At 43.9% G+C, this 27,756-nt stretch overlaps 2 protein-coding genes across 2 annotated transcripts; one reads left to right on the forward strand and one right to left on the reverse strand.

Moving 5' to 3' along the window:
• Nucleotides 1-820: 820 nt before the first annotated feature.
• Nucleotides 821-5,884, forward strand: gpr137ba (G protein-coupled receptor 137Ba). The gene is made up of 7 exons (XM_080482105.1): nucleotides 821-1,531; nucleotides 3,223-3,272; nucleotides 3,384-3,606; nucleotides 3,905-4,051; nucleotides 4,410-4,538; nucleotides 5,122-5,243; nucleotides 5,363-5,884. Exons 1-7 carry the CDS (start codon nucleotides 1,157-1,159, stop codon nucleotides 5,475-5,477), a joined length of 1,161 nt encoding a protein of 386 aa, XP_080338231.1. The 5' UTR covers nucleotides 821-1,156; the 3' UTR covers nucleotides 5,478-5,884.
• Nucleotides 5,885-6,385: 501 nt separating this feature from the next.
• Nucleotides 6,386-27,730, reverse strand: egln1a (egl-9 family hypoxia-inducible factor 1a). The gene is made up of 5 exons (XM_080481998.1): nucleotides 25,810-27,730; nucleotides 12,773-12,892; nucleotides 8,137-8,273; nucleotides 7,981-8,048; nucleotides 6,386-7,871 (listed from the first exon to the last, which is right to left on the reverse strand). Exons 1-5 carry the CDS (start codon nucleotides 26,557-26,559, stop codon nucleotides 7,816-7,818), a joined length of 1,131 nt encoding a protein of 376 aa, XP_080338124.1. The 5' UTR covers nucleotides 26,560-27,730; the 3' UTR covers nucleotides 6,386-7,815.
• Nucleotides 27,731-27,756: the final 26 nt, after the last annotated feature.

The raw sequence follows: 27,756 nt of genomic DNA on the forward strand, positions 1-27,756 counted from the left end.
TGTTCTCCCTGTGTGTGCGTGGGCTTCCTTATTCAGGTACTCCGATTTCCTACCGGAGTCCAAACAACATGCATGTGAGGTTAATCAGAAACCCTAAATTGCCCCTAGGTGTGAATGTGTGTGTGTGTGTGGTTGTTTGTCTGTCTGCGTTTGCCATGTGACAGACTGGCGACCTGTTCAGGGTGTAACCTGCCCTCGCCTCGACCCCTGAACTGCAAAAGTGGAATAGAAGATGGATGGATGGATGGATGGATGGATGGATGGAATCTGCCACTAGGTGTGAATGCGTGTGTGGTTGTCTGTCTCTGTATGTTTGTCCTGTGATGAACTGGCGACCTGTCCAGGTTGTATCCTTTAATTGGCTGGGATTGGCTCAATGGGTGGATGGATGGTTGGCTGGATGGATGGATGGATGTATGTATGTATGGATGTATGTATTTATGTATGGATGGATGGATATTAACATTGCAAGTCGCATTTATTAGTCCCCTGATATAATAGTAAACCCATGCATGCTCAGGGAGAACATGCAAACTCTGAACAGAAAGGCTCGGACTCAAACACATTTCTAGTATGAGGTGATTGTTCTATCGCACCACGAGTTAGTCTCCGTGTAGGATCAGGTATATCGTATTGTAGGATGCATGTGAATGGTTTCCCGGCGAGCTGAAGGTGGATGTGTGGAGGATGGGGGCTCACTGGCCTCTGGGGATCAGAGCTGTGGTGGGAAGCTCCATCACAGGGTTAAAGGTACAGCGGCGTGCGTCAGCCGCTGCGTAGCGTCGCGTAAGGCCTGCGGGGAGTGGACGGGAGGCTGCGGGAGGCAGGAGGAGGCTGGAAGGGGCCGGTCCTCGCTCGGAGCTCCTCGCTGCAGCCCTCGGCAGCTTCCTGGCCGACAGTCCGCCTCGCTCTCATCACTGATCATGTGCCTCGCGCTCCCCGGCTGTCTCCGGCTCGGCTGCAGGAAGTTGGACTTTTCCTCGCCTTGCTCTTCCTGACAGCTCCATCCGCAGCTCTTTTAACTCCTCTTTGGGTTTTTTTTTTTTCTCAAGCCGCAGCTCTCACCTCTCCTCTACCGGGAGCGAGCGTGAGAGCGTGACAGGCTGGCTACGTGAGCCCGCAGCCCGGGCGGAGAGTTCCTCCCGGCTCCCCGGCCATGGAGGCCCCGGCGAAGGGGACGGAGGGGACGAAGGAGCCCATGCCTCTCCCCACCCTGAGCCCGGCCGTGCCCCCCTACGTGACTCTGGGCCTGACGGTGGTCTACACCGTCTTCTACTCCCTCCTCTTCATCTTCGTCTACGTGCAGCTGTGGCTCGTGCTGCGGTACCGACACAAGCGCTTCAGCTACCAGACGGTGTTCCTGTTCCTGTGCCTGCTGTGGTCCGCCTTGCGCACCGTGCTCTTCTCCTTCTACTTCAGGAACTTTGTGACAGCCAACACTCTGGGGCCGTTCCCCTTCTGGCTGCTCTACTGCTTCCCGGTCTGCCTGCAGTTCTTCACCCTCAGCCTCATGAACCTTTACTTTGCACAGGTGAGCTGCTGGAGCAGTCTGGCTCAGTCAGTCCACACTCACTCCAACAGTATCTGACATTCCTGTGCGTCTTTAATTCAAAATGTGAAAATTATATGGCAGGGACTTTAAAAAAAACAAACAAATTGAAATTAGATCGTGCGGAAAAAAATACTTTTATCAGACGATAACTAACCATCACCTGTTTCAGGCCTGTCTGTATCTTAGTATAGTACCTTAGATTGGGACCAGATAATAAAAAATATTACATATTTGGGCGACTAAGCATTGCTGCTATAAAAGCAATAATAAAAATAAATGCTGAAGCCAGTAGTCTCCTCTATAGAAGACTGATATGATGTAACTAAGACATTCCTATAGTAATGGAGCAGCTCACTCTTTCATTGGGGCTGCTGAAGCTTTTGCTTTAAACAGGTTTTGTCAATTTTAAGAATATTCCCTGAATCTATCAGGATCTCGAGATTATTCGCTTGCATGATGTTCCTGTACGTGAGTGGGTTTGTTCCTGATAGTCTTTCCAACCCTCCAAAGACTAAGTTCACTTAGTTGTCCACTAATTTCCCTGAGGTATGAGTGCATGAGTGGTGGTCTGGTATTGTGTTCAGGGTGTGACGTGCCTCTCATCGATTGTCAACTAAGATCGAATTTGTCAACCTGCAACCCAAACTCAGACAAAGTTGATATACATGACGCAAATCTGGCTGAACTGTACGGCTTCATCTTCATTAATAATAACTATACACTAATATTCAAGTTCTGAAATCTAACTGCCGGAAACAAGATGTCTCAAACTGCATTGTAAAGCTTTTTCCCCCTCGTATATCGACATCAGAAGTTTCATGTTACAGGATTGAGTTGAAATTTCTATCCAGGGTATTTGTTACATCACAAATCCTGTTCACAGGCCAAGCCGCTGACCAATCAGGATATCTGAGAGAGAACAGAGAAACTTTGATTTGTAATTATCTGTTTGTATGAAAGGGCTTCTTCCATGCTCACCCTGTTTTGTGTCGAAAAAAACCAATTGGGATTTTTCTCAAGACTTTACATGAAATCTAGATTTAAATTACAGTTGCCCTGAAAATATCTTAGGTGTTATATTGCTTTTATCCCAGATCTAACATTTAACAACATACATTGTGCAGTGTTTCTGTGTGAAACAGTGGTGTTAGCTGTTGGACTGATTGCAGGAGGATTTGGTGTCAATTGAATGTCTTAAGATTGCCTTGAGAACTACTGAATGCTTTTCTTGATACAGATGTTCGGTCTACCGTCAGATTGAATTTGTAATATAATAAGAAAACCTGCAGGCTGCCCTCCAGTTGGTATTTCATAGACTTTCATTCACACAATCTACCAAGTGCGAGGCGGCGAATCATTTCTCCAACTGCTTACATAATCCAGATATCAAATAATAGCCTCTCTGGCTGCTGCCTGAAGCTTATTTTTAGCATAATCTTCTAGTGCTGATGTGAGTCACAGTTACGAGCTGATGGCGAGGCTCGAAGCTTCACGGTCCAGAGCTCTGCGTCTGCTGTGTTTTTTTTTTTTCATTTCAGAACTATTCAGTCGAGAGCTTCCTGTTTCCCGACCAGCTGTTTTACAGAGTTCAAGAAACGCAGAAGTGAAAGCTATCACCGGAAATAAAAGTGTGACACATTTGGAATGATGCATTATTTGTCTTTTCACAGGTTGTTTTCAAAGCAAAATCGAAGTACGCCCCCGAGCTTTTGAGGTACAGGTAAGATCTCACTGCGACCTGAAGCAGACACGCCTTTACTAAAGTTGGGCCTCGTTTTCTGTTTGAATAATTTGATTAATATTTGTTTTTTTTTAACCCCACAATCAACAGGCTGCCACTGTATCTCCTCTTCCTGTTCATCAGCCTCCTGTTTTTAGTGGTGAATTTAGTTTGTGCCCTGCTGGTGAGGATGTCCTTCGCAGAAGCTCACACTATTGTCCTCGTGAGGGTGGCGATCAACGACAGTCTCTTCGTCCTCTGCGCCGTCTCACTGTCCCTATGTCTATACAAGATCGCCAAGATGTCCTTGGCCAACATCTACCTGGAGTCCAAGGTGAGGCACGACTGTTCTACTGAGAAGAGGTTAACAAGTTGCAGCTCAAACTTTGTGATCGCCGGCTTGTGATTCATTCCACAATGGTGTTCTGACATGGAGCGGTATTGCACAACCGTGTGTGAAGATGCTCATCGGCACATCATTTCTGTTCAGTACAGAGTTATTGTTCCCTAGCAACACTGTTGTTCTTGTGATTGTACCATGGTGCATTTCCTTAAAAAACGCAGCCACGCATGCTCTCATCTGATCACGTCTCATTTTAGTTGATTGTTTGTTTTCCCCCCAAACTCTGCAGGGAACCTCGGTGTGCCAGGTGACAGTTATAGGAGCCATCGTCATCCTCCTTTATGCTTCCAGGGCGTGCTACAATCTGGTTGTCCTGGCGATGTCCAACCAGAGTATAAACTCCTTCGACTACGACTGGTACAACGTTTCAGACCAGGTGGGTCAGCAGAGGCGACAGCGGGCAAAAACTAAAGCCGCCGCACCGACTTTATGTAGGGAAAACGGTGACTGACCATATCGTGATGTCATCCTCCTGATCGTCTGAACACCTCATGTAGAAAGTTAACATTTTTATTATTATTCATTTCTATTTTCATTAATATCTTGAATATGAAAAAGAACTTTATTTGTTTTTTATTCTTCGGTCTCCACCTACGCTTGATGTTCTTTTTCTAGGACCGCAAAAGTCTTGAAACTTCTCCATTACAGTTTCTTACGAATAAGTAGACGGACTGAGATTTCGTAAGTGTATTTATTAATATGTTTTTCTATCTTTTTTTTTTTCTCCCCTCCAGGCTGATTTACAGTCAACTCTGGGCGACACTGGCTACATCGTCTTCGGGGTGATCTTGTTCGTATGGGAGCTGCTCCCCACTTCTCTGGTGGTGTACTTCTTCAGAGTTCGGCAGCCAAACCTAGACCGGGTGAGCCAGCGGTTACCTTCACGCAGGCTCAGAGGCTGTGCGATGAGTCCAAACCAAGCTGATGAGGAAAAACTATCAAAAGTTTGTTCTTACACGTACATAAACTCACAAGTCACAGAGTGCAAGTATATCCCCAATCGGCCATAACATTAAGACCACTCTTTATCGTGGAAGCTGTAAGTCAGAAGGGTGTTTTAGGCGACAAGAAAACATTTGACCTTTTAAAAGTTGATAAATTGGACAGGCATAAAGATTTAAGCGACTTTCATACTAGCAAGATTGTGATTTCCAGACAAGTCAAAGCATCTTGAAAACTGCAGCTCTTGTGGCGTGTTTCTGGGCTCCAGGTCTGCAGTGGTCAGTGTCTATGAAGGGGAAACTGCCCCGTGTGATCCAATCCAATAGTGCATAGTGGTTCTGATAAAAAGATGCTTCATATTTGCTTGAAATGAACCTTCCTGGCCCTCGTGAGGCTGATGTATCATTAGATTTTGGGAAACTGCTCCAATGAGTATGTACCTGCTGTTTTCTAACATTATGATACTTGATGTTTGGCGTATCGTTTGTTTGGTTCATCCTGCAGAGCGCCTCTGGACTTCCTGGTCACGTCTTCTCCTCCAGGGCCTATTTCTTCGACAACCCACGACGCTACGATAGCGACGATGACCTAGCGTGGAGCGTCATGCCTCAAAACATCCAAGCCAGGCAAATTTTATTATTTTATTTTTTTGAAATCTCCGTTGTTGCTTGCCAAACTCAAAAGGTAGGAATGTGTCAAAGTGTGGAGTGGTGGTTTGACGGCCGTGCTGTCTGTGATCCTTCAGTCTGGCTGCCGACAGCTACGAGTGGGGAAGCCAGAGCAGCGGCATCAGTGCCTACATCGGCGGGGACGACAGTTACAACTTCCCGCCTTCCGGAGGAGAGCTCGGCCACTACTGAGCCGCGTTTCCCCATCACTCCGGATCGTCGTCCTGTGGGTTTCCTCAATGTGTATATTTTTGCACAGTCTCGATCAGCGACAAAGGCACATATAGGGATCAACGTCACCCTCTACTTCATACATTCTGTTTTGTACTTCATCTAGAGAAGAAAGGCGTTGCCGTTTTTCCTCTTGCCAGTATATATAAAAGCCCAGAGATGGGCCTTTCATTTTGCACACACCTTGTACAGAATTTGATCTGCTCGTCAACATTTTTCATTGTATAGTTTATATTGAATAACGCCTAATATATTTCCTGACCTTAGTGATATTTACTGTATTACTATTTTATGTACTGTATGTATGTCTTTTTCATAGATTTGTTTATATAGAAGAGATATTCATTTAATACAAATTAAAAACCATCAAAAAACAATGCATTCCAGTTTTTATACACAGAGAATCAATAATAAATTAACTTTTTTTTTTCCTTTAGCAGAGATAATGGTCAAACATTGATGGTGATACACTTCCCTCTATAATACCTCAGTACTCTCACTCCGTTGAGTAGACAGAAAGCAGCTTTAGTTATATCAGGCCATATGAAAACTCTGTGAATCTTCACTTCACTTTTTTTTTTAAAGGCACAAAACAAAATGTACCAATAATAATGAACAATACTGTACCGGCGGCCTGACGGTAGTTTGCACATCGGTTATAAACAATCATGACACCTTCAACTCTGTAAAGTCAAACTCAAACATTCGGGTGTCTGATTTGTTTTTGACCTTGCTGATTGGCTGTGAACTTCCAAACTGAATACCGTGGTGTCACAATGCAACAGAAGTGACAAGTAAAACCAAGTTTTCTTTGTTACCTCAATTATTTCGTTTATTCCAGATATCTGTACTTTTTAGTATTTTTTTTTGACAACTTTTTCTTCCCTCATTTAAAATCCGTTTTATAGAACGTGTGACCATGTTACTACAATTTTTAATTGAGAAAATAATGCAGCCACACTGACATATCAATCAAGTTTAAAATGTAAAACTTTTTACTTCTGCACTCGAGTACATTCTAGAATCTGTACATTTTTAGGAAGTTGAATTGTTACTTTATTATATATTTTTTTTACTTAAGTAACTATCTCTACATTTACTTAAGTAAATGAGTGCTTTCATCACCTTTGCAATGGCTCTTAAAGCATTTGAAACACAGCAGCAGGATGATGGCATCACCAAGTGTTGTGGGGAATAAAATCCTAAATGTAATTAATGAATATCCATTATATGGATCTGTAATTGAAGAGCCGTGAAAATTTTAAATATGTTGAGTATGGTGTGTAACTTTTTTTATTGGGAAGCGTTTCATAAAATAGATTCTCAGAGCAGTAAAGAGGCTTCATGACGTACACAATGAAGCCATTATTCAGGGTATTATATTATTTGGGATATTTTGTTTAATGGGCTGCTTTATTTATCAATTATATCGATCAGTATATGATTTCTTCATCTTAATACATCTGAGGTTATTTAAAAGGATCCTGAAAGAAATGCCGTTTCAAAGCATTTATGGCACCCTGGTGGATGGACGATTCTAGTTTAGAGTAACCATGTGCAGTAAGCGTCCAGCAGAGGGCGACATGCAATTTAAAATCCCGTGTAGCGCAAATAGGATAGCACATAGTGAAGGTGTTCCGGTGTACCCAGACTGTCATCCTCGTAATATATTTCTAGATGAAAAGGAATAATGAAACCTTCGTTTAACGTCCTGTGACCCAAAAAATTATGGACCCCAAAAAGTTCGGTTGAAAAAAGGGTGGTTTTTTTTTGGGTTTTGTTTTTTTTAACTTTTATTTCAGATCACTCCTCCAATTATTGCAAACTCAAGCACATACAGTAGCTTATCATAACAGCCGATTCCATGTGAAAAGCATAATGATGCATATGCAGAACACTGTACCTTTAAAGGAATTACCTGCAAAAACCAATGTACAAAAGATGGTGTTCTCTGAGCTTAATTCCTGTTTTAAGCAATATTTTGAAGACGTCAGCTGTAATATAAGCATTCATCACCAAAAAGATGAAAAGAAAGAGGAAAAAAAAACAAAAACACAATCCCTTTCAGTACATTGTTATGACATTCAAGGTCCACTGGGTTACCCAGGTTGGATGAAAATGAAGAGAAATTACTGTGTATTTCCTTGTATTGTCTCCATTAAAATGGATCTTCCATCCACTCGAGCAAAGGTCTGCCGTTTCACCACGTGAAACACAAACACACACACACGCGCTCTCCATAGGCCACTTCTTGGAACAGAGCACTTGATGGCTGCTTGCACTGGACACCGGCATCCCACTAGCTGGGATCTGATGATTTGTTGAGTTCAACTTTTACTCCTTTTTCTCCTGCGGCTGCACGTGAGGGAAAGGCAAACACACCAGAGAGGGGTTACGTAAAAGACAACAAAGGGGCTTTGAAACAACAGAGGCAGAATTGTGTCGACCGTGCGTCTATTGTTACCTGTTAAATACTTTTCTTTCGCTCTGGCTCGTTCATCTGCGTCGAAATACCAAACCGTGATGGCATACCTGTTCACACAAAAATCAAGGGTGAGTGGACCAGCGGCGCGGCAGGTCGGGGCGGCGCGTGCAGACGAGAGACCGCCATCACTCTGACCTGGTGGCGAACGCGGGCTGAACCTCGTGAGGGTTTCGTCTGTCTGACCAGAACAACAGCAGACGGTCGAATTTTGGCTCTATGTCGGCGAACTGGGCCTTTCCTTCGGGGAAGACTCGGAGAAGGCCGCCGTGTTCCTGGAAGAGCAGAACCAGAAGAAACGAATGCATCACGTCCACAACCCAGGACAAAAGCAATGGCAGGAAGGTAAAGTGGCACGGTGCGAGGCACAAACTCTAAAGCCTTGGGAGCAATCACAAGTTCCATCCAAGTTTCAATGGGAAAGGAGAGTCAGACTGAGATAGCATACACACCACACTAAAATATATACAATACGCAAAGGCTTTTAAAAATATCAACACAAGTATGACAATGTCGAAGGAAAAGGCTTGTCTGACTCCAAGGGCTAGGAGGAAAGCTCAGGATAGGAAGCAGCAGCGGGGGACGGCTTTCCTGTGGAGGGATAGGAAGCAGAGCCCACAGGAAAAGTGCTCTGGCTGGATAAAGGACCTGGAGAGTGAAAAAGCAGATTGCTGCAAAGCGTGCCGTTTAAACTCTCACACAGCTGATATGATAGGCCCTTCTCTTCACACGCAAACCAGCAGAGTGGAAAGGTTCACACCCTTTGTCCGAGTGTGTAATGCCATTCCCAGAAAAGCGCTGCTGAATGAGGGGGAATACCGACGCTGGGACGAGAGAGCGTCACAGAAGACAGGGGTATTTTTTTTTCTTTTTTTTTGTTTTCCCAGCGTGTGAACACTTTAAGGACGACTGATTTCACTCAGCAGAGGTCAGACATTCTAATCAGGTTGTGTAGATTAGAGGACAAACAAGCCGCGACATTACAAGCTGTACCGGTCGATGCTAAGTTTTAAAAAACGCGCTACTTCAAAACGTAACAGACAGCAGTCAGTCTCATGGATAATGAGTCCTAAGCTCCTTTCAAACAGATTTTGTTTTGGGGCCGTTACACCTTTATCACGCCCTGTCGCCTGTGTGACAGGCGTTGAGGTGGAACCATTAGTTCTGCTTTGGGGAGCAGCGTCAAGAGTGGCAACTGAGGCGAGAGGGATTGTGTGTGAACGCTCAAACCAGCACAGCGGGAGGACACACACACACGCACACGCGCGCTATGGGCTGGTTGTTAAAAGCTGGTGAATGACAACAAAACCCAAGGCTAGAACTTGTGATTTTGCTGCTTTCTTTCTTTTTTTTTTGGGGGGGGGGGGGGGGGGGGGGCGGCAGTGGTAGGCTAGAGGTTAGAGAAAGGTCACCACTGTGGGTCCCGGAGCAAAACCCTCATAATTATGCCCAGATAATGAATTTAGTAAAAAAGAGCCTAATGCACACAAAACACATTGTAATATTGCCGTTTGCGAGCGAGACACCTGCTTAACACAGGCAAACTCAAAGCGGATTTCTATTTGCATGCACACGCAAATTAGCACACTTAACTGAGGATCTAAGTAAATCAGATCTTCTGAGTGACTGGATTTTAAAATGCCCGTAGTGGGCTACCAGGTACTCGGGGTTACAGTTCAGATAACGACTAGACAAGTTATGTAACGGCAAAACCAGACCCACAGGACAAGTTCACAATGTTGCTGGAGGGTTTTCTCTCCTTGCTCTTTAAAGAATACAGCAATCATTTTCTCCTGCCGTCTACATTTGGAACGCGTTCAAAAGAGTTTCTAATTATTTTATTTTGGCACTCAATAACACTTCAGCAGGTTTGGTTGTGTCAATCATGTTAACCACACCTTGATGCACTTCGTCCATTCACTATGAGCAATAAGGCCGCCCCTCCACATTGATGATGTGACTTCTGTAATCAACTCGGGAACATCAAACAAACTCACTCATTTCAGAACAAGGTTGAAGTTCTACTACTAAATCACCTCCGGCGTTTTTGACATTTTGGAACATGATCCAGGAATCCTGAATACGATCATGAACCTGATGTCTTTCCACACTTCCCCTCATGAAAATGTGTCCTCGTGTTCAGCTGGTGCATCACTGGTTCCTTACGGGGTGCTATCCCCATCCCTCTTATATACACCGGCTTGGGACCGCCATTAAAGGCGTTCGTAATCCAAGGCCTTTAAATTCCACTTTGTTTGATAATTAGTTAAAACCTCCACAACATGGCAGTAAAAGGAATCAAAGCTTTGCACTCCCAAAAGGAAATTTGGGAGTTTTTGCTGCTGAAGTCAACTGAAAAGATTGAGAAATGACTTTGGTAGTTTCCCGTGAGGCTGTGTATGAATGTGCTGCACATTAATTTAACTTCTGTTTGCACATACGCTACAATCCAAGGTAAGGATTCATGTTAAATGTGTTGTACTTACATTTCTTCAAACCCTTATAAACCAACATCTGTGGAGTTAATGCTTCAATCAACCTCCGGCATACTGTCCCCCCCCCCCCACCCCCAAATTATTTGAAGATCTGGTTATTATTTTGAAAGTGTTCAAACAAATAAGGAATGTTTTTTGCTCCAGACATCATGTCCAAGTAAAACAAATCCAATCCTGTTAAACACGACACCCCGGTGGCTGGTGAGACCACTTTTCATAAAAGGAAGTCACATGGTGTGAGTGATGATACCGGTGGCATCTGAGGGTACGCCAAGTTCACGGTGAATCACAGCTCATTTTGCAGAGATGGCAGAGACTTTAGTGCCCCCCCACCCCCGCCAATCCAGGGGCGGTTTTGGAAAAACTGAAGTGTCTGGGAAAGGAACATCTACTTTGTAATAAAAAGTGAAATATTTCCAGAGGCTGGTTCATCCCCTTCCAGTCAGATTTGCGCTTTTCCATTTCCACCAGTTAATCTTTTTTATTTTGGCCCCTGGATGCACAGAATATTCAGACATGGGCTGAATTTACAGCAATTACCTCGGTGTCTTTTCTGAAAGCCCCAATTTCTTCATTAGGAATCATGAGCTGGATCAGTACTTTCAAATAGTTTTTAATCCATTACACTGCTCCTCTCAGCGCAATGACACTTCAGTACCTCACTTTTTAAGACTTTTTAATTTTTGAGCTGCACTAGAAGTGCAGTTATGAGAGCTGAATATTCCTGTTTTACTATTCTAACGTTTGAAAAGAAATGTCGCCTCCCAAATTTGATTGCACTTGTGGTATTACCATAATTGACGTTCATTTAGCTTCAAAAGGAACTTTCGGTGTTCTCCATTTTAAAATTGACATGTACATATTGGTCAAAGTTCGTCAGAGCGTTGAACTGGTGTCGCGTACGTACGTATTCAGACTGAATATTTAATATCGGTGGACATTAAACAAAGCAAGGAGTCATGAAATAAGTGGGACTACAGAACTTAAACATTCCACAGCCCCGTCATCCTCTCCCGGTGCCCCGGTATCCAGGCAACCACATTCTATAGCCTAATGAAACAGCCCATCACAACGCAGATTGTAATTATTCACACTCGGGGAACATTGCTCATTCAAAGAAGTGAAGCGTGTGAGTGAACATGAAAGGAATCGCGCAGCGGCGACGTCAGGACAGCGTGACTGACGCACGCATCAACGGAAACACACTCAATTAAAGAATACGCTTGAAAACTGTGGAACACTTAACACTTTGAGAACATTAAGAGTAGTAACACTAGTTTAAGTACGAGCTTCAGCAAGTACACAGGCCTAAATAAATGCGGCAATATCAAAACAAAACAAACTGCATCAATAACTTAGTTACATAAATTCAATCATTATCGAATAAATTTCTATATCTTCAGTAGCAGTAATCCTCATTACTCTTATCTGCCTATGATGTTTCAGTCACACAACGCTGCATTTACACGTAGGAATCAATTACAACCAAAGCCCCATTTCAGTTAAATTATTGAACAAAGACTTTACAGTGTGGCCTTTATTTTTTATGATACAAAACATTTAATGTTTTTAAGAAAAGAAGTAAAAAAACAAGTCCCTTGGTATCATTGGGTGATTGCATTCAGTGCCGAGAGGCTCCAGTGGATGACGCATCAGACCTATTGGCCAGACGTGACCGCTCTTAGTTTGCTGCTGGAATTAGATAAACTAAACTAACAAACTAAACAAAAAGTGAAAATATTGAAGTTGTGTCAACAGTTTTTGCTTTGTTATTAAGCACCTTTGGTTTGAGTTTGACGCTACATTCATACGGTGTCACTGATTCTTGTCTATGGAACCTGTGTAAAGTATTTCAACATCTTCTAAGCCGTTGTATTGTTCGGGCTGAATCTGTGGGCAGGGAGTAGATTAAACCAAACAGGTTGCCAGTCTAACAGAGAGCCATTGATTCATTCCCATTACTTCTCCTGTCTGGCTCCAAATGTACGTTCCTGCAGGGGGAACGACAGACGTGTGAGAAGTACCACGGGGGCGAGCTCCTTTTCTTTCTGACTGGGTGTGTCAGGATTAGCAGGATTTCTGCATTTAATTGGGATTATTAATGGGCTGAGTGGCCACACAGCGAGTACTAACACGTAACTGCTACCGGCTACGGAAGCAGAGGTGTGGGAATGTGGAAGCTGAAGACTGCCACCGAGACAAGAACTAGACTTGTCAAATCCTCGAGGCCCGGGAGCAGGAAGACCTGACATGTCACAAACTGACCATTACTTCCATACCTTGGCGTTCCAATCTTTATTAAGGTAATATATGCATGTGACACAGCGTCCATCTCCGTTTGGGTTGTCCACATGGCGCACGTAGCCCGTCCCATTTCCAGGATAACATGCAACCATTGCCTGAGGGCAGAAAGAGGAAAAATAATGTTAGGGACATCTGAGCATGTGCACGCAACATAATACACATTTAACAGAATAAGCGTGAAAAGTGTAGCATGAGTAAAAATACTGACAGAGGAAATAATTTTCAAATATTGAAAATCACAAAATCAATTGCAGACAATAGAGTACACTAATTCCAAAAGAATCCTCTTTAATTTGCGAAACAAAAGGTTAGGCATTTTCTTTGAAGCTCCTGACGCAGGTTGTATAGATGGCCTGCATCTTAGAGATCATCGACTTCTTGAACCGTCCAGTTAAATTGTACTAACTGCTCAGAACAGGTTTGTAATTCAGTGATGTCGACGCATCTGCCGGTCAAAGTGTGATCGCACCGTTCCCTCACCTGAAAAAAAAAAAGACCGACACAACAGCAGAGGCCCCGGACTCTGCAGCTGCCTCATTATAAACTTTAATCGAGTGGGAAAATAAACCGGAGATATCGTGTCGCGCGTCAATTTCCCCTGGCCTTTTCCTGCCTCTGCTAAGACTTGTGGGCAGTGGACCCCGATGAGCTCTCGTAAACTTGGTGGTGAAGACAGTGAGCCAACAAGCTGATACAGTGCAGAGAGACAAAGGGATTCCATATCATCTGACAGGACTGACTTCTTCGCTTTGAAAATGACAAAAGCTGGCACACGATGTAACAGGGCGCCACCTCTGGCTTTGAAACGTGGAGCTGAGATGAGTCCCGAGCCGAGCAGCCACACAGAGAGCGGATTGAGCCCTCATTCAAAGCAGTGACTCAGCAGTGATTTGACAGACAAAAGGCAAGTTCATCCACATTCTTCCGTAGCCTTGCATCAACACACACCATAGCAACATTATTATAAACGTTCGCAGCAGACTAAACTTCTCCTGTGGGTCTCGCGACCAGTGACATCATGTCCTCCGTGTGAACTCCGACGATCACGGCAGCGGTGAAACCTGTGGTGAACCTTTATGGTTGCGTGCCACCTTTTCAGTGACGGTGGTATCACGAAAACAAACCAAAAATATATAGTGCTGCATCGCGCAAACGTCAGAACGCTATTCTCCTGCGCCCCAGAGCGCGGTCGCCTGCGTCACTCCATATTGTGCTTGCGTCCTTTGAGCGATGCAGGTTCCCACTGGAATGCTATCAGGGTCTTCAAAGCTGGAAAACAAAACGATGAGGGGGTTGTGTTGGCGGGTTTCTCTTCTGGCCGGAAGAAGATCATTGATTTAAAAAAATAAAAAATAAAAAAAACAAAACAACAACAACAAAAAAAAAAAAACACGTGGGGTGGGAGGGGTCAGAAAAAACGGCTGTTGGGTGAGGGGCACGCCAAATGACAAAGGGCTTCCTGTCAGTAAGACGGAATACAGTAAGGTTTTCTGTGTGTGTGTGGGTGTGTGTGTGTGTGTGTGTGTGTGTGTGTGTGTAATGAACAGAAGGACGGGGGGGGCACCCACAGAAAAAGCAGAAGGCTGGAACAGAGGAGAGGAGTGAACTGCTGTAAACTTTGACTCTTGGCCTCCCTCCAGAGGGAGCAGTATTTTAATGGTTGTGCTACGTGCAGAGCGTGAGGAAGGTTGGCTGATCCTCCGCTCTGTCACCCCCCACCCCCACCCCTCCCACTCTTAACTGCTGTGCTAACGCTGCAAGGCTGGAGATGGGTAAACAGTCACTGCTAGGAAAAGAGCACTGGCGTGGATTCAGGCGTGCGTTGTGTGCGCTGAGCGAAGGTACTCAGCGAATGAAACTGGGCCATGGTGAAGTTTTGAGTTTCACACTCCCGAGCTGAACAGCTGAAGAAAGAGAAATCAAAGACCTGACCTTTCAGACGCATCACTGGATACACGGCTAATGCATTCAAACCGAGCAGTTTTAACCCAACAGTTGATTTGACTGGTGTCGGTTTGAAGAGAAGATGTATGAAGCGTGAAGGCCGTGGACCGAGGGAGAAATCCGACACTGACAAAGCTTGTGTTCTGCCAATATGAGCGCCTGAATACTTCGTCTTTTGAAAAACCTACTCTGTCTCACTACTACCAATACAAAAAGGAAGCGCAACATACTTCACTCAGCACAGTTTTGGAAATGTATTAATTATTGACGAACCTCATGACTTTTTCTTCCATTTTTAAGACTGAAAAACTTCAAGGCCATTTGAAGGATTCAACTTAATGTTGAACAAAACAAAAAAGACTTATTTGAGGATCAAAAATGACATGACGCAAGCAAGACTATGAAGACATAACCAAAACGATGAGGATATCTAGGTGATTTTCTACTGAAGGGTTTCTTGGTTCAGGGATCGCAAACTGTATCGGCATAACTAAAGATGACACTAAGAAATTAAAGGCCCTGACTGATTAAGAGATGAAACAAACTGCTTTTTACCTGGAGATATGTTCAAATTTCAACAGAAATTAAAATCTCTTAAGTGTTGGCAAGTTTTACACTGTGATAAACAGCGGCTCAATTTGTTAAAATGCCGAGGGCAAATAATCTACAGAAAAGACATGACGCTGGAATGCAGCCCGGCTCCAAAGAGGAGAAGCCTGTGTCGTTGCATAAAGCGCAGTTTACCTCCACTTTGCCTTTTTCATGTGATCAGGTCATGAGAACCCGACACGCACCTGGACCAGAATCCACTTCTGATAAAAGATTTCAAACCAAAACCATGACAAGAATCTGACAGAGACACAATCTCAGAGCGTAGATCTTTCTAACGGGGAAATGTGGACAAAATTTCTCAGTACCGTTTCCCCCTCATAATAGAACCTGCAAGTTTCATAAATACCGACGACTTTTCCGTCACAGTCGACTTTCTTAGCCTGCGGGGAGGATGTTCTTCCTGCCCGTCATCGCCTCCTGACCTTTATATCTCTCTGTGCTTCCTTTTTTTTTTTTTTCTCCTTTCCAGCCACCAACTCTTCCGCGTTCCTCCGTGGCCCTCATTAGGAGGCTGACCTTGCTCTCCGTGTCGTTTGTTTACATTCCACGAGCACGGCTTCAGGGGCCGACCAGCATTTACAGACAAACGAGAGGCGTGTAGAGGTCACCTCAGCGAGCTCTGTGGGGTCTCCAGTGAGGCAAACGAAAGGGAAACTTCAGAATCATGCTCGTCTATCATGCAAATTTGGGATAAATTTACAGTTGGGCGGGGGGGGGGGGGGCTCTGTCTACAACAGGCAGATCTTTTTCACGCAAGTCGTGTGCTCCTGTTTATTTTCCTTCCTCGTTCTCAATTCGGCGCAGACGACCGCAACCCAAACCCACTACAAATTGGGCCTGAACTGGATGAGCCGTGACAAGCACAAGCAAGACAGGCATGACGCAGTCCAGGCTGAGAGTCCTGACATACTGTAAACTAACAGCTCTGGTTTCTAAATCTCTTTTTGTTTGTATATTTCCGGTCCAGCTCAGAGATATGACTGCGTTCAAGGGTGTTTCCACGGCAACGATACAACTACTGTAATTCAACTCAAATTCAAATGCAAGTCACACACATAATATCAAAAGGTGCTAAAGGAAATCCGAGTTCTTACAGAAACCATTGTGCTGAATTGGTGTGCTTTTTTTTAAACAATGTTTTAACAACATAAATAGCAGTCTAACACTCCAGGTATGTATTTTTTAAATCATGATTTCACTTAAGAAATTAGAAAGTCAAAATTCAGGGCATTTCCCGGACCCACAGGCTTCTGCTGCGCCCCCCCCCCCAGGGGAGGCGCTCCACTCTTTAAACACCACTTCATTCAAGTGATTCCTCCTTGCACATGCCTGTAAACATGGCATGAAGAAGTTACCAAGCTCATCTGCAGACAAACTTCAGTGGCTCACTTGCATTGCGGCCATTCCAGCACTTTAAATAACTTGTATTGCAACAGCAAAGTGGACACTGCAACAACCGAGCTTATGGAAATACTGTTATTATACAAGTTAAAGATCCCTTCTGCCAACAGTATTATGTAAGTATTGATGGTCACGGAGAATACATGTTTTCTGTGGTACTTCAATTACAACCTTAACCGATCTGCAGAAAAAAATTTCCACCATTGTTACATTTTCAAGGTGGACACAAAAGGTTTACAGTCAAAAGTATTTATTTACTGCAATAAAAGTGAAATCTGAAACATGAATGTCCATACTACAACCAATAATTAACTTGACACGACAATCGTATGATGTAGTGCAGCCAAAACGGGTACTTCAGTCCAATTCTGTTGGCTCGCGGGGGAATTCTCAATAGAAACCAAAAGTACATATATATTTACGAGGTCGCTGAATTAATTTTAATGAGAAAAAAACACTGAACTTAAGCATGTTTGTGTTAGCCAGAGCATTAAAATATATAGGTATCGCAATTAACAACATGCAAAATGTTAAATATCGTAAAACACCAATTGACATGCAAGAGGTTTTGCCCTGCATGTTGACATATTTGGCGAATCGGATGCAGCTCAGTGTTTCAATGGTAAAAAGACGTGCGAGGAAAATCTGGACCAAGAAGAACTTCTGTTTAATTCTAAGACCCGCTTATAAAACAATACATTTCGATTGCATTCTGGCTTTTCAAGTACTCAACAATACAAATACTGCAACGATTTCAAAATGACTCGATCGCTGAAGAGGGAGGAGGAAAGCATTCTGAAACGCCCAGCACTTGGCATAGACGGATTCCGGAGTTGATTCATCAAACTTTAATATTTAAACAGGGAATAAGTCACATCGGGCATGACTATTCAAAGTCAATTGCAGTTCATACTCAATGGCCGCAAAGGAGAATGTGAGAAGCACAAAAAGCATTTATTGCAAATGATATTGTCACATATGACATGTTCCCCTGATATAGTGCAGCCTGGTTCAAATGACTTATTTTACAGGAATACAGTTCATACCGAGCTGCAATGTGGTGCAGTGGTATATTTCCTTACAGCGATAAACTTTCTACTTTGATTCTGAGTTTTGGAATGTTAAATCCACACTTGACAGTAAATTTAAATCAATATGTTAGGTTACTATGATATATATATATATATGCAATGATTTAATTGTGTGGACAATGCTCTCTCCTTATACAGTGCAAACTTTACTCCACATCCAGCTCACATTTCTGGAATGTCTAAATTAGGAAAAATACATTTATGTATACAGCCGAAAGATTCAACAATTTCCAAAATGAGAAGCTTTTCAAAAAAGTCAGTTTGAACTCTTCATCCTGTCACTGGACCAACTACTTTGATGTCGTCGAACATAATGCATCCAAACCAACTTTTGTAATGGATTAAACAACAACACAGCTTGTAACAGATTCTGCAGGTCTGGCCTATATTTATTATAGGTGATCATTTCACAAGAGCCACTTAAATGATCCTTTCACACAAGAAAACACTGTTCAACCTATAATATCTTACTTAAAACTACCATATTAGGAATTCTATTCAAGTCCATCTCCAATGGTCCCATGTTAAGAAAAACAAACCATGTTTACAGTTCAGTCTGACTGGAATGATCCACCCATCAACATGGGCTCTGCTTTATTATTGTCTGTTTCAGCAGCTTTTGTGCCGTTAGCTTGAGCTGGCCAGTTCTTATCAATGAAACTTTCTGCTTAGACTCACTTGTCCGATCTCACTTCACCGCAGTTGATGATACTTCTATTGTGTATTAACGTTTCAATTTTTTAAGAAATGGTGTGGCTGTATTGTGTTTGTGTTCTGTTATCATATTGTCAGTTACTTTGACGGTATTGTGTTGGGAGCGTCTTCTAAACAGGACAGTGTACTTCCAGTTCATCCTTGCAACTAAGCTTTAAGAATAACAAACAACTCAATAACCGACAGTGAGCCGCCTCATCGGGGTTTGTAACGTGGCATGCGTGGAAACGTGACTTGTCAGAATCGCAAGCGACTCGTCCCCGACCCGATCACTCGCAGACAGACGCAGGCTGTCTGATCACCGCCATGATATCGCTTCATCACACTGCACGCGCTGATCTGAGCAATGAAATGGGGTGGAGCAAGACGGAAAAGCTGCGAGGGGTCCGCTCACTTCACAGAGGAGATGCTTATCCAAACACGAGTACAAACAGTTGGACTGGAGACCTTGTAGCGCAGGGGAGTGTGGGAAATCCAAGACGGTTTTGGTCCCGGCCCGGGATCACTGGCCGTTATATCTGCCATAGAGTGGTGCTGCTCCAGAGGAAATCCCTGTTTAAAGTAATGACCCAGTTGGCTCTTTTCTTCTTGGTGGTAAGCTGGGAACAATAGAAGGACGTTTACAGCGGCAGCAGCACAACGGCATACCCTCCACACGTCGCGACGGAAACACAAGCTTGATTTCCGTTATTGTTACGTAAATACGCTAAAGGGAATTGTGTAAAGTCGACAGCTTTTCGTATCTTGACGCACTCTCCTGCTGACGCTAGACGGCTATGCTAATGTATGCAAGCTGCTTAACGTTTCATATAAGCAGGCCTGCTGTTGCTGCCACTGCGCCATTTCACTACATACAATCTCCTAGAAGCAGCGGTTAACTAAGAGGGAGCAGATATTCAGGTCGCCCAGGCGGCTCTGTCCACTACAGTAACTTCTTAGCCACTGTTCATCCCGACTGAATGGATCCATCCGTGACTGTGCGAGAGCCAAGTGAACTCATTCTGTAATTGGATCAGTCACTGATACTTTCTCTTTGCCAGTGGTGGAAGATCAAGCACTACAAAAGCTACAGCCACAGCTCGCGATTGAGAGCAGGAATGTGTATTTAAAAAAAACATTAGAGACTTAGCTTTGAACGAACTGTATAAGAATATGAGTTATTAGATCCGTCTATTAATCATGCATGTGGGTAATTATAACAAATAACATCACAGGTAAAATTCAAACCATCTGATGTTCATCTGCTGCAAATCCCATTGTAAATGGTTGTTTAAGGGTCGAATTATCGTCATGCGATTGCTCCTCCCACCATAAATCCTCCCTGTCTTCTAGTCTACAGCTGCAAACAGTCAGAAACAAAGACCTCTTTCTCAAGGCTCCACGTGGACCCCTGCCAGGTGCTGCCAAGTCAGTCGGAGTAGAGTTAACGCACAGACAAAGAGCTTGACCTTCGTTAGTCAAAAGTAGCTCAGCGGCGCTGCTCACTACAATGAGCACTGGCTCATAATATGAATGGACATATGGAACGCCGCATCAGCTGGTATGTCACCCATTCTGTAAATCACAAAAGTTGCAAAGAGCATGACGAGACTATTATGAGCGTCGTTGGAGGCCATCACATGGATACCAGGGTCATAAGCGACAAACCAGCCACAGCTCATCTCTTACGTCACCGTGAGAGATGGGCGAGCCTCTGCGCTGGCAAACTCTAAAACTATTTCTGGTTTGCTGCGCATTGACTGAACAATGAGCAGGAAAAAGTGGCATGCGAGGTGCTGCCTCCGTCATGCTGGTGCTGTAGGCGGAAGCAACGAGCCGCTCACGCAGCCCATAGCATAATGTACAGCCGTTCTCCAGCTCTCAGAGGAACGAAATCACATGACTTCCTCTAGTCTACTTACTCTGTCGAGCTTTAAGATGTAGGTCAACGGTCAACTTCCTTCGGAAAGCGCACATGTCCACAGTCGCGCCGAGATATCACACATGACGAAACAAACACAACAATCCAAAAAAAAAAGGAAACCACCCCGAGCTATTTCAAACACTAGGCCTGAGGGATGGGAAGGAGGTAAATATGTCCAGACTTATATTGTTTAGGTTGGACCGTTACTTTCTGCACTCTTATCTGTGCCCGAGAGTTGAACGACATGACTATCTAATCCTATACCATGAAACAACGTGTGACCAAGCTTTGTCGCGCTGAAGGTTCCACATCACGTGCTAAAGGATGTCATTCAATGATCTCACCCAAATTCATAAACAACTTCGCCTGAAAATCTATCTAATCTCCACAAGTCTCGCTGCTGCCATCCAATACTGTCCATCATCCTGTGGCGTCAGCGGCAAACGTGCACTTACGCTGTTGAATAGTTTCTTGATTAATCAATGAGATCTTTAAAGTGCCTTGTACACACTTTCAAAAAGCTGCGTTCCTGCATTTCATCTGAACATAATAACAATAACTATGTTAATGCTCGCTTTGTAAACCAGCAGTAACGATGCCTATCATGCAGCCGGGGATTAGTAAGGTATCGTCTCGCCTCGCCCGCCATACCAACGTATATTATTAGATAGACGATGGCGCTGCTGCTCCAAGCTTCTTGTCGCTTCCTGATAATGCCAGAACGGCATCACAAAGCGGCGAAAAACGCTGAATCTGTAGAGAAACAAGCGTGCCCCGCCGCGAGCGACTTCCCACAATGTTATCAAGTGAAAAAAGGGAAATGGAAACAATGGCATTTAATAACTATTTGGGCAAAATCTTTTTCCTCTGTCTTCCCCAATGCGGATTGTGCTCACATTGTGTTGAAGCCCTTTGAAGCCATTGATACTGGCCGCCCTCTATTTGTGCAAGTCATGCTGATTTCTGCTGGTCACAGTCCAGCCGCGGGTTTGCCAAAGCAACTGGGGCAGTATCGGGGAAAAGCCGAGACGCAATGAGAAGCTGCGCGACACTGCAGTACGAGCAGAAATAAATAAATAAATGTGCTTTCTGAAAACTTTCTCATATCTACTAAGACCCAGCCGGGCAGGGAAAATTAAAACACTACCAGACAAGAGGGGCAGACTAAAAATAACAACGCATGCCTGGCAGAGCTCATTGCCAGCATGGAAAACCAAACAGAGGCCAGCAAAGGCCACAGGACTCAATCCAAGGTGGGCTTTCACCACAAGAGCACTTGTCTTGCACTGAAGAAACGTGGTGCCGCACAGAAACAAATAAAAAAAAAAACACTGGCAATCCTTATTGTGGCAAACTTAAGTCTTCCGACGACTGTTTTGAATGTTACTTTACCTTCGCCGCCCATACTATTTCCCTCAACTCAGTCTTAACCCCCTCTCAAGGACAAAAACAAGACTTTCCAAAGAGTCTGCTGGTCCTTCTACAGCTATATCAAAAAAATATGTATAAAGGAAAACGTAACTCATGTATCATGTTCTTGCTTATTGCTTGGGTATATGATAGACTGGAGTAGAAACTGGGTGGAAAAACAAAAGCAACAAAATAGAAATAGCACAAACGCTGAAACCAACATCAGAGATGTGCTTGAAAATGTGACGTTCTGCTTTAAAAAAAAAAAAAAAAATAAATAAATCAAAACAACACATTAACTTTAGTTAAGAAAGAACTGTATAAACACCACACTTCTCATTATCACTATAAACAGTGCGAAATGTCATCTGACCTTCATGACATTTCCAATGTTCACTTGTCAACCAAAGATTACGTGATATGATTGTTTGTGCAGGCTGCAGATCGTTCTACCAGTCTGGTGATATTGACCAACATGTTTCATCCAGTTCGGCATCTAAACAGGATTTCTTTACCATGCAATACAAATCATTTGAATTTTGACGTTCTGGATAAAACAAAGATTATTTTTGCAATTTCGTGGTGGTGGAGTGGATAAGTTATCCATCCTTCTCCTATAATGCTTTATCCAACTCAAGGTCACGGCCGCTCTGGGGATTTGGGGGGAAAATAATGTGCAACAAAAGGACAGATTCAACAATCGCGGTAATGAAGTGACGCTCACAGGAAAAAAAAGATAACAGGAATTCCTTCTTTTCATGATGACTACATACTTCTAGTTTTAACTCAGATCGGGTATCAGCCAGCTCGCCCAGCTCCACGGTGAAAGCTTGGAAAATGTAAAGTTTATTTATAGTTTACCGAAAGCTTACATTTCTACTGCTTTAGATGAGACAAGGATTTGTATCTCAGATTTCCATAATGATGTCCTGAACTTGCTGCAGTGAAGCATCCGCTTCTGTGTGAAACAAATAAAATGTCATCCATCTCCGTTTTATATGGATCGGTGCCCAACATCGACTATTTTGTCATGCCATCAATAAACAGGACTTGGTCAAAGCTTTTTTTCTTCTTTCTTTTTTTTGTGCGGGAACCAATCTATATTTTAATGAAAATCTATCTCAAGGCCAACAGCAAGAAATGTGTTACTAAGAAATATTACATTTTGATTTTCTTGTCATTCCACAAGCCAGGTCTAGGGAACTTTAGACAAGCTGGTGTGTACTCATCTCCATCTTACATAAATGATAAACTTTTCAGACACTACAAGACACCATTACTGAGGAAATTGAAGAATTTGTTCAAAGCAATATGAACTCTCCATATCAACTTCATTTCTCCAGGATCAGTGGGGGTGTGGTGTCCAAGCTCATCTCCTCCCGGGTCACACCCATGACACAAGGTCACACCGACCTGATCTGGTTATATGAAGACCTGCGGGTCACACGCAACCAACGCCTCGGCTGAGAAGGAGTCAGGTTGACCCTTTTCTTTTTTAAACTGCACTCATCAGTCTGACTGGAGAAACGAATGGGGTGAAGCAGCTTCTAGTTCCTAGGCTCCCCACCTGTGGAACAAACTTCCTGAACACCTGAAGACTGCTGACACACACACGTCTTTTAAATCAGGACTTAAAACATTCCTACATGCAGAGGCTTTTGAATAAAAAAATAGACCCTACTTACTTAGTAAACTCGTCTTAATAATTATCTTACCTTATTATACTTTTCTTCATTATTTGTTTTAATGTGTCTTTCATTTCTTCTAAAGCTTTAATGCATTTATTTATTCTGTATTTCTTTAATTTCTTTGTAAAGCACTGTGAATTGCCTCGTGTTTGAATGGTTCTCTATAAATAAATTTGCCTTGCTTTGGAGAAACAAGGTAGAAAAGCCTCTTAACGGAGGCAGCAGGAACTTTGAATACAAGCGATATTTTTTTCAGGGAAACTGGCAAGAGAACGAGACTGATCATCACTTCAAAATGTTTTCTCGGTGAATCAGATCCTGCCATCCACCAGTGCCAAAAGTGATTCAACCAGGTTTTCTCCTTTAGTTAGTACTTCTTCGTATCATCATGTACGTGTCTGCATTTATTAGAGGAGCCAGCAGCCTCTCCACATTTAGCTCAAACGCCTACAGAACATCTCTGAAAATGATTCATTGCACAAGTTACAATTTGTTAAATATTCTTCATCCACACCAACACAGGTTACTCATCTCCATTTACATACTGTGAAATATCTTGTTTCGTCTTTGAAATATACAATATATGATTCCGGTTCCAGCCTTCTTTATGAAAATCAGTTTCACTTCCAAGAGCAATCACGTGTTTCAATCTAATCATAGCAGTCACTTCCACAATACCGTAGATTTCCATTTTAGTCATTATTTTATATCCACTCACTCCACGTCTTTCTACTGCCTTGTCGGTCATGAAGGACTTTCTACTCCACGAATGTATAAATGTATGAGTAACTTAGAAATGTTAATAACATACCATGATAGGGTTTAATGAAAGTGTTCGGCTCACACTGTGTGGGTGTGAGGAGGATGTCTTCTCAGGTCCTGTATGAGTCAACTGAAAACGGTCGGTCTGAACGAAACGCGCAGTGTGATCGGTGTCATGCCGCTCGAAGGGACCAGGGGTTCGTTTACGCGTTCTGAAAAAAAAAATCACCACCCAATTCAAGAATTGTGTACTAAATACTACCTTTATGATGCCTCTCCTGCTCAGTAATTACAGCAGCGCTCATTCACACTTTGTGGAGCACACAACTACAACTACACTGCATAATACTGTTTAATATTACACACAAATCCACCTAATCCTTTAAAATAAAACTACATTAATGCCTCTTTCAAGCTGTTTGCAGAGAATCTAAACATTCCACTGTTCATTAGGGGGTAGGATCAACCGCCATTATTCTATGACTTTAATACACTGAATACGGAGTGAAGCAAAAGAACATAATGTAGGGGTTAATATCATCTGCAAAAAGAAGGCGGCTACAATAATCACTGGTTTCAGCTTGTACTGAATCAAACACAAGCCTGATGCATCAACTCTGCTCTACTTCTCGTGCAGCAGTAGTGAAGTTGTGCCAGACTCTCAGCTCAGCTGTCAAAAGATAAGCACAAGCTTCATTACCACTAGCACTGTCACCCTCTTCATATTAATGGAGCCACATGAGTGTGGGTGTTGTTTCAGCAGTGTCATAATATAACATTAAAAGATGTGAGCACATTTCCTGCAAGTGTGCACCAACGCTGGAAAAGTAATCCACCGTTCTGACTCAGGGATTTAGTCCTGCTTTAAACAGAAGCTGGAGGGGACTTACTGGCAACTTCCACTGGAAGTCAGGTCTAATTAGCAAACTGGGCTGATCCACTGAAAGTAATGGTGCCTTCGGAGACAAAGTGGATTTGCTTGAAAGTTCAGTGTTGTGGGAAGGTCTCAGGCATGCCTTAAAGAAGTTCTACTATTCCACCAAGCAATAAAAAGAAGAGGGGATCAGAGTATGTTCGATAATGCCAATCATACGGTGAATATCAGAACATTACAGTACCCAGACGTCCTAGAAGCAATGATATAAGCAAGTCCGGATATCATCATCATGTAGTCTTATGATTACAAGGCGATCTGCACTCAGTTCAGAAAGGTGTCCTGAAAGTTAAGACACCTTAGCTGGAAGGAGTGATGCTGTTTAAGGAAATCACAGTAAATAGTAGCTGTTTCCATTCATTCACTTTGCATTGTGTTGAAAGCTTGAAAGATTTAATAAAACATATTTGGAGTGATTCTCTAAGCAGTGTGTGTGTGTGCGTGTGTCAAGGGGGGGGGGGGGGGGGGGGGGGGGGGGGGGGGGGGGGGCAGGTGGACCTCCTCAGACCTCTTGCTCCTTAGTTGCCTGGGTCATTCAGGTCACACTACTTACTTTCGTCCTTCCGTTAATTGTGTAGTTTCCCAGTTTGCCGTTACAATGTCTGATCAGATCGTCCATGCGACTCATGAGGAAGAGGATCTTCTCGCAGCCGGCCTCCCGCCCCTCTATCCACGTGATTTTGTCCCCTCGGATGTCTTTAGTGGAGTCACTCTTTTGACTCACCAGCTGGCCGTCCGTGAACTTGCCAGACTTGTGCAGAGCCTTGACATTCTCCAGAATGCCCAGGCCGATCTCCGCACCCAGGAAGTTGTCCACCACGCAGATGCCGTGCTTGTTCATGCACGGGACGATGTACTCCAGGGCAAGTTTCTGCGGGGACGAGCTGCTCTGTCCGTTAGGCGTGGCGGTGTTGTTGGACCCGTCCTCTCCCACCTCGGGCGCCTCCGTGCTGCTGTTCTGTGGGGAAGACGCGTTTTCCGCCCGCTCGGGGCTTTTCTTCTCTCCGCCCTTCTCCGGAGGCTTCTCGTCCCCCGGCGGTGGCTGAGGCTGAGGCTCAGGCGGCGGCGGCGGCGGCGGCGGAGGAGCAGCAGCAGCAGCAGCAGCAGCAGCCTGCCCGGTCTTCTGCGCCCGGTCCGCCTCCTTGCAGATGAGCTTGTGCGTCTTCCAGTGCTGCTTCTGGTGCTCCTTGCTGCAGTAGAAGGAGCTCCGGCACCTCCCGCATTTGAGGAGGTTCTCCATTTTCCCACAAAGTTCACAGTACTGCCTCTCTCGCTCCAGCTCGCTCTGCTGCTGCTTCTCCATGTTGGCAGCGGGGTGCGCTGCTCCTTTAAGTCCGATCCTTCACACGCGCCCAGCTAACCGACAACTTTGGAAACGATCCGCTGGCTGTGCCACGCTACACCGAGCCAAACGCCGAAGGAACAGTCAAAACCGGACCATCCTGGGGCACTCATACCCTCCCCGTGGGGGGGGTACATCAGTAAAACACCGTAGTGTGCGTCCAGGGACGAGAACTCCGCGCTGGGTCGAGGTCTTCGGGAGGCATTTCTGCAGGGTGGCCGCGGGTGTCTGGGTAATGCATGGCGCCGCTCCGTGTGTGCTCAGCCCGTCTCTGCTCCGGTCCGCTCTCTGACGTCGGCTTGTAAGCTCCGCCCCCTCGCCGAGCTGCCTTCACGGACCATCGGACACCCGGTTCGGGCGGCAGCGGAAGACACGTGGAGACCGCTGATCAGCCGCGCGTACGTGCGGCAGCGGTCGACTCGTCAGTCAATAAAAAGTCATGTGATCTCTGTTGTTCAAATGTCTGAGAAAGGTCAACACTGCCCAAGATAAAAAGTTCCATTTGCTTATATCTGAGTACGACTTGTTGCAATCCCCTTGTTTGTTTAATTTTACAGTGGTGTTAATGGTCTCTTCTATATTTCTTTTCTTTTTTGTTTGTTTTTCGTCGCTGGATTTGTTTCTCCTTGTATATTTTATCTGGAGATCTTTTTTTTTTTTTTTCGCTATCCTCATTCCTGTTGATTCCTGGACTTAAAATACTTGAAATGAAACATTGCTGAAAACAAGTATTTTTTTGCATGCACCTATTGACAAACCTGTTGTTAAAAGTGCTGTTAATACATTGAACGTGAGGGACCTATGTTCCAATCCCAGTTGCACGAGAAAGCATCCACTGTGAAAGCAAATCCCAGGAGCAAGTTGCGTCACCCTCTTTATCCCTCCCTTTTTTTTTTAGCATCCTTCTTTTTGTGCCTTTTTAAAAATCGTCTTATTTTCACCTATTTCATTTATGTCCTTGTGTCTGAATGGTGCTATTGAAATGAATTTGCCTTTGTTTTTCCTGCGACATGAAGTAGCCAGATAAACAAGAAAACTTTTTGTTCTCCCGAAACTGTATTCAAAAATCTGAGCAATTAATGCAGTTTTATGAGTAATTCTACTCACACTGGAGCACAATTAAAAGCAGATCCTCTTTTTAAAGTCTGGCTACATTAC

The sequence above is a fragment of the Lipophrys pholis genome, assembly GCF_963383615.2.
Source record: "Lipophrys pholis genome assembly, chromosome: 15".
NCBI lineage: Eukaryota > Metazoa > Chordata > Actinopteri > Blenniiformes > Blenniidae > Lipophrys > Lipophrys pholis.

Bases quoted from the DNA above. Each gene is read 5' to 3' on its own strand.
- gpr137ba (XM_080482105.1), top strand. From the start codon at position 1,157: ATGGAGGCCCCGGCGAAGGGGACGGAGGGGACGAAGGAGCCCATGCCT. The intron at 3,607-3,904 runs GTGAGGCACGAC...CAAACTCTGCAG, and splicing joins ACATCTACCTGGAGTCCAAG to GGAACCTCGGTGTGCCAGGT. The intron at 4,539-5,121 runs GTGAGCCAGCGG...TTCATCCTGCAG, and splicing joins GGCAGCCAAACCTAGACCGG to AGCGCCTCTGGACTTCCTGG.
- egln1a (XM_080481998.1), bottom strand. From the start codon at position 26,559: ATGGAGAAGCAGCAGCAGAGCGAGCTGGAGCGAGAGAGGCAGTACTGT. The intron at 12,893-25,809 runs GTAAGTAGTGTG...TTCTGCCCTCAG, and splicing joins CAATTAACGGAAGGACGAAA to GCAATGGTTGCATGTTATCC. The intron at 8,049-8,136 runs GTCAGAGTGATG...TTGTGTGAACAG, and splicing joins CAGCCCGCGTTCGCCACCAG to GTATGCCATCACGGTTTGGT.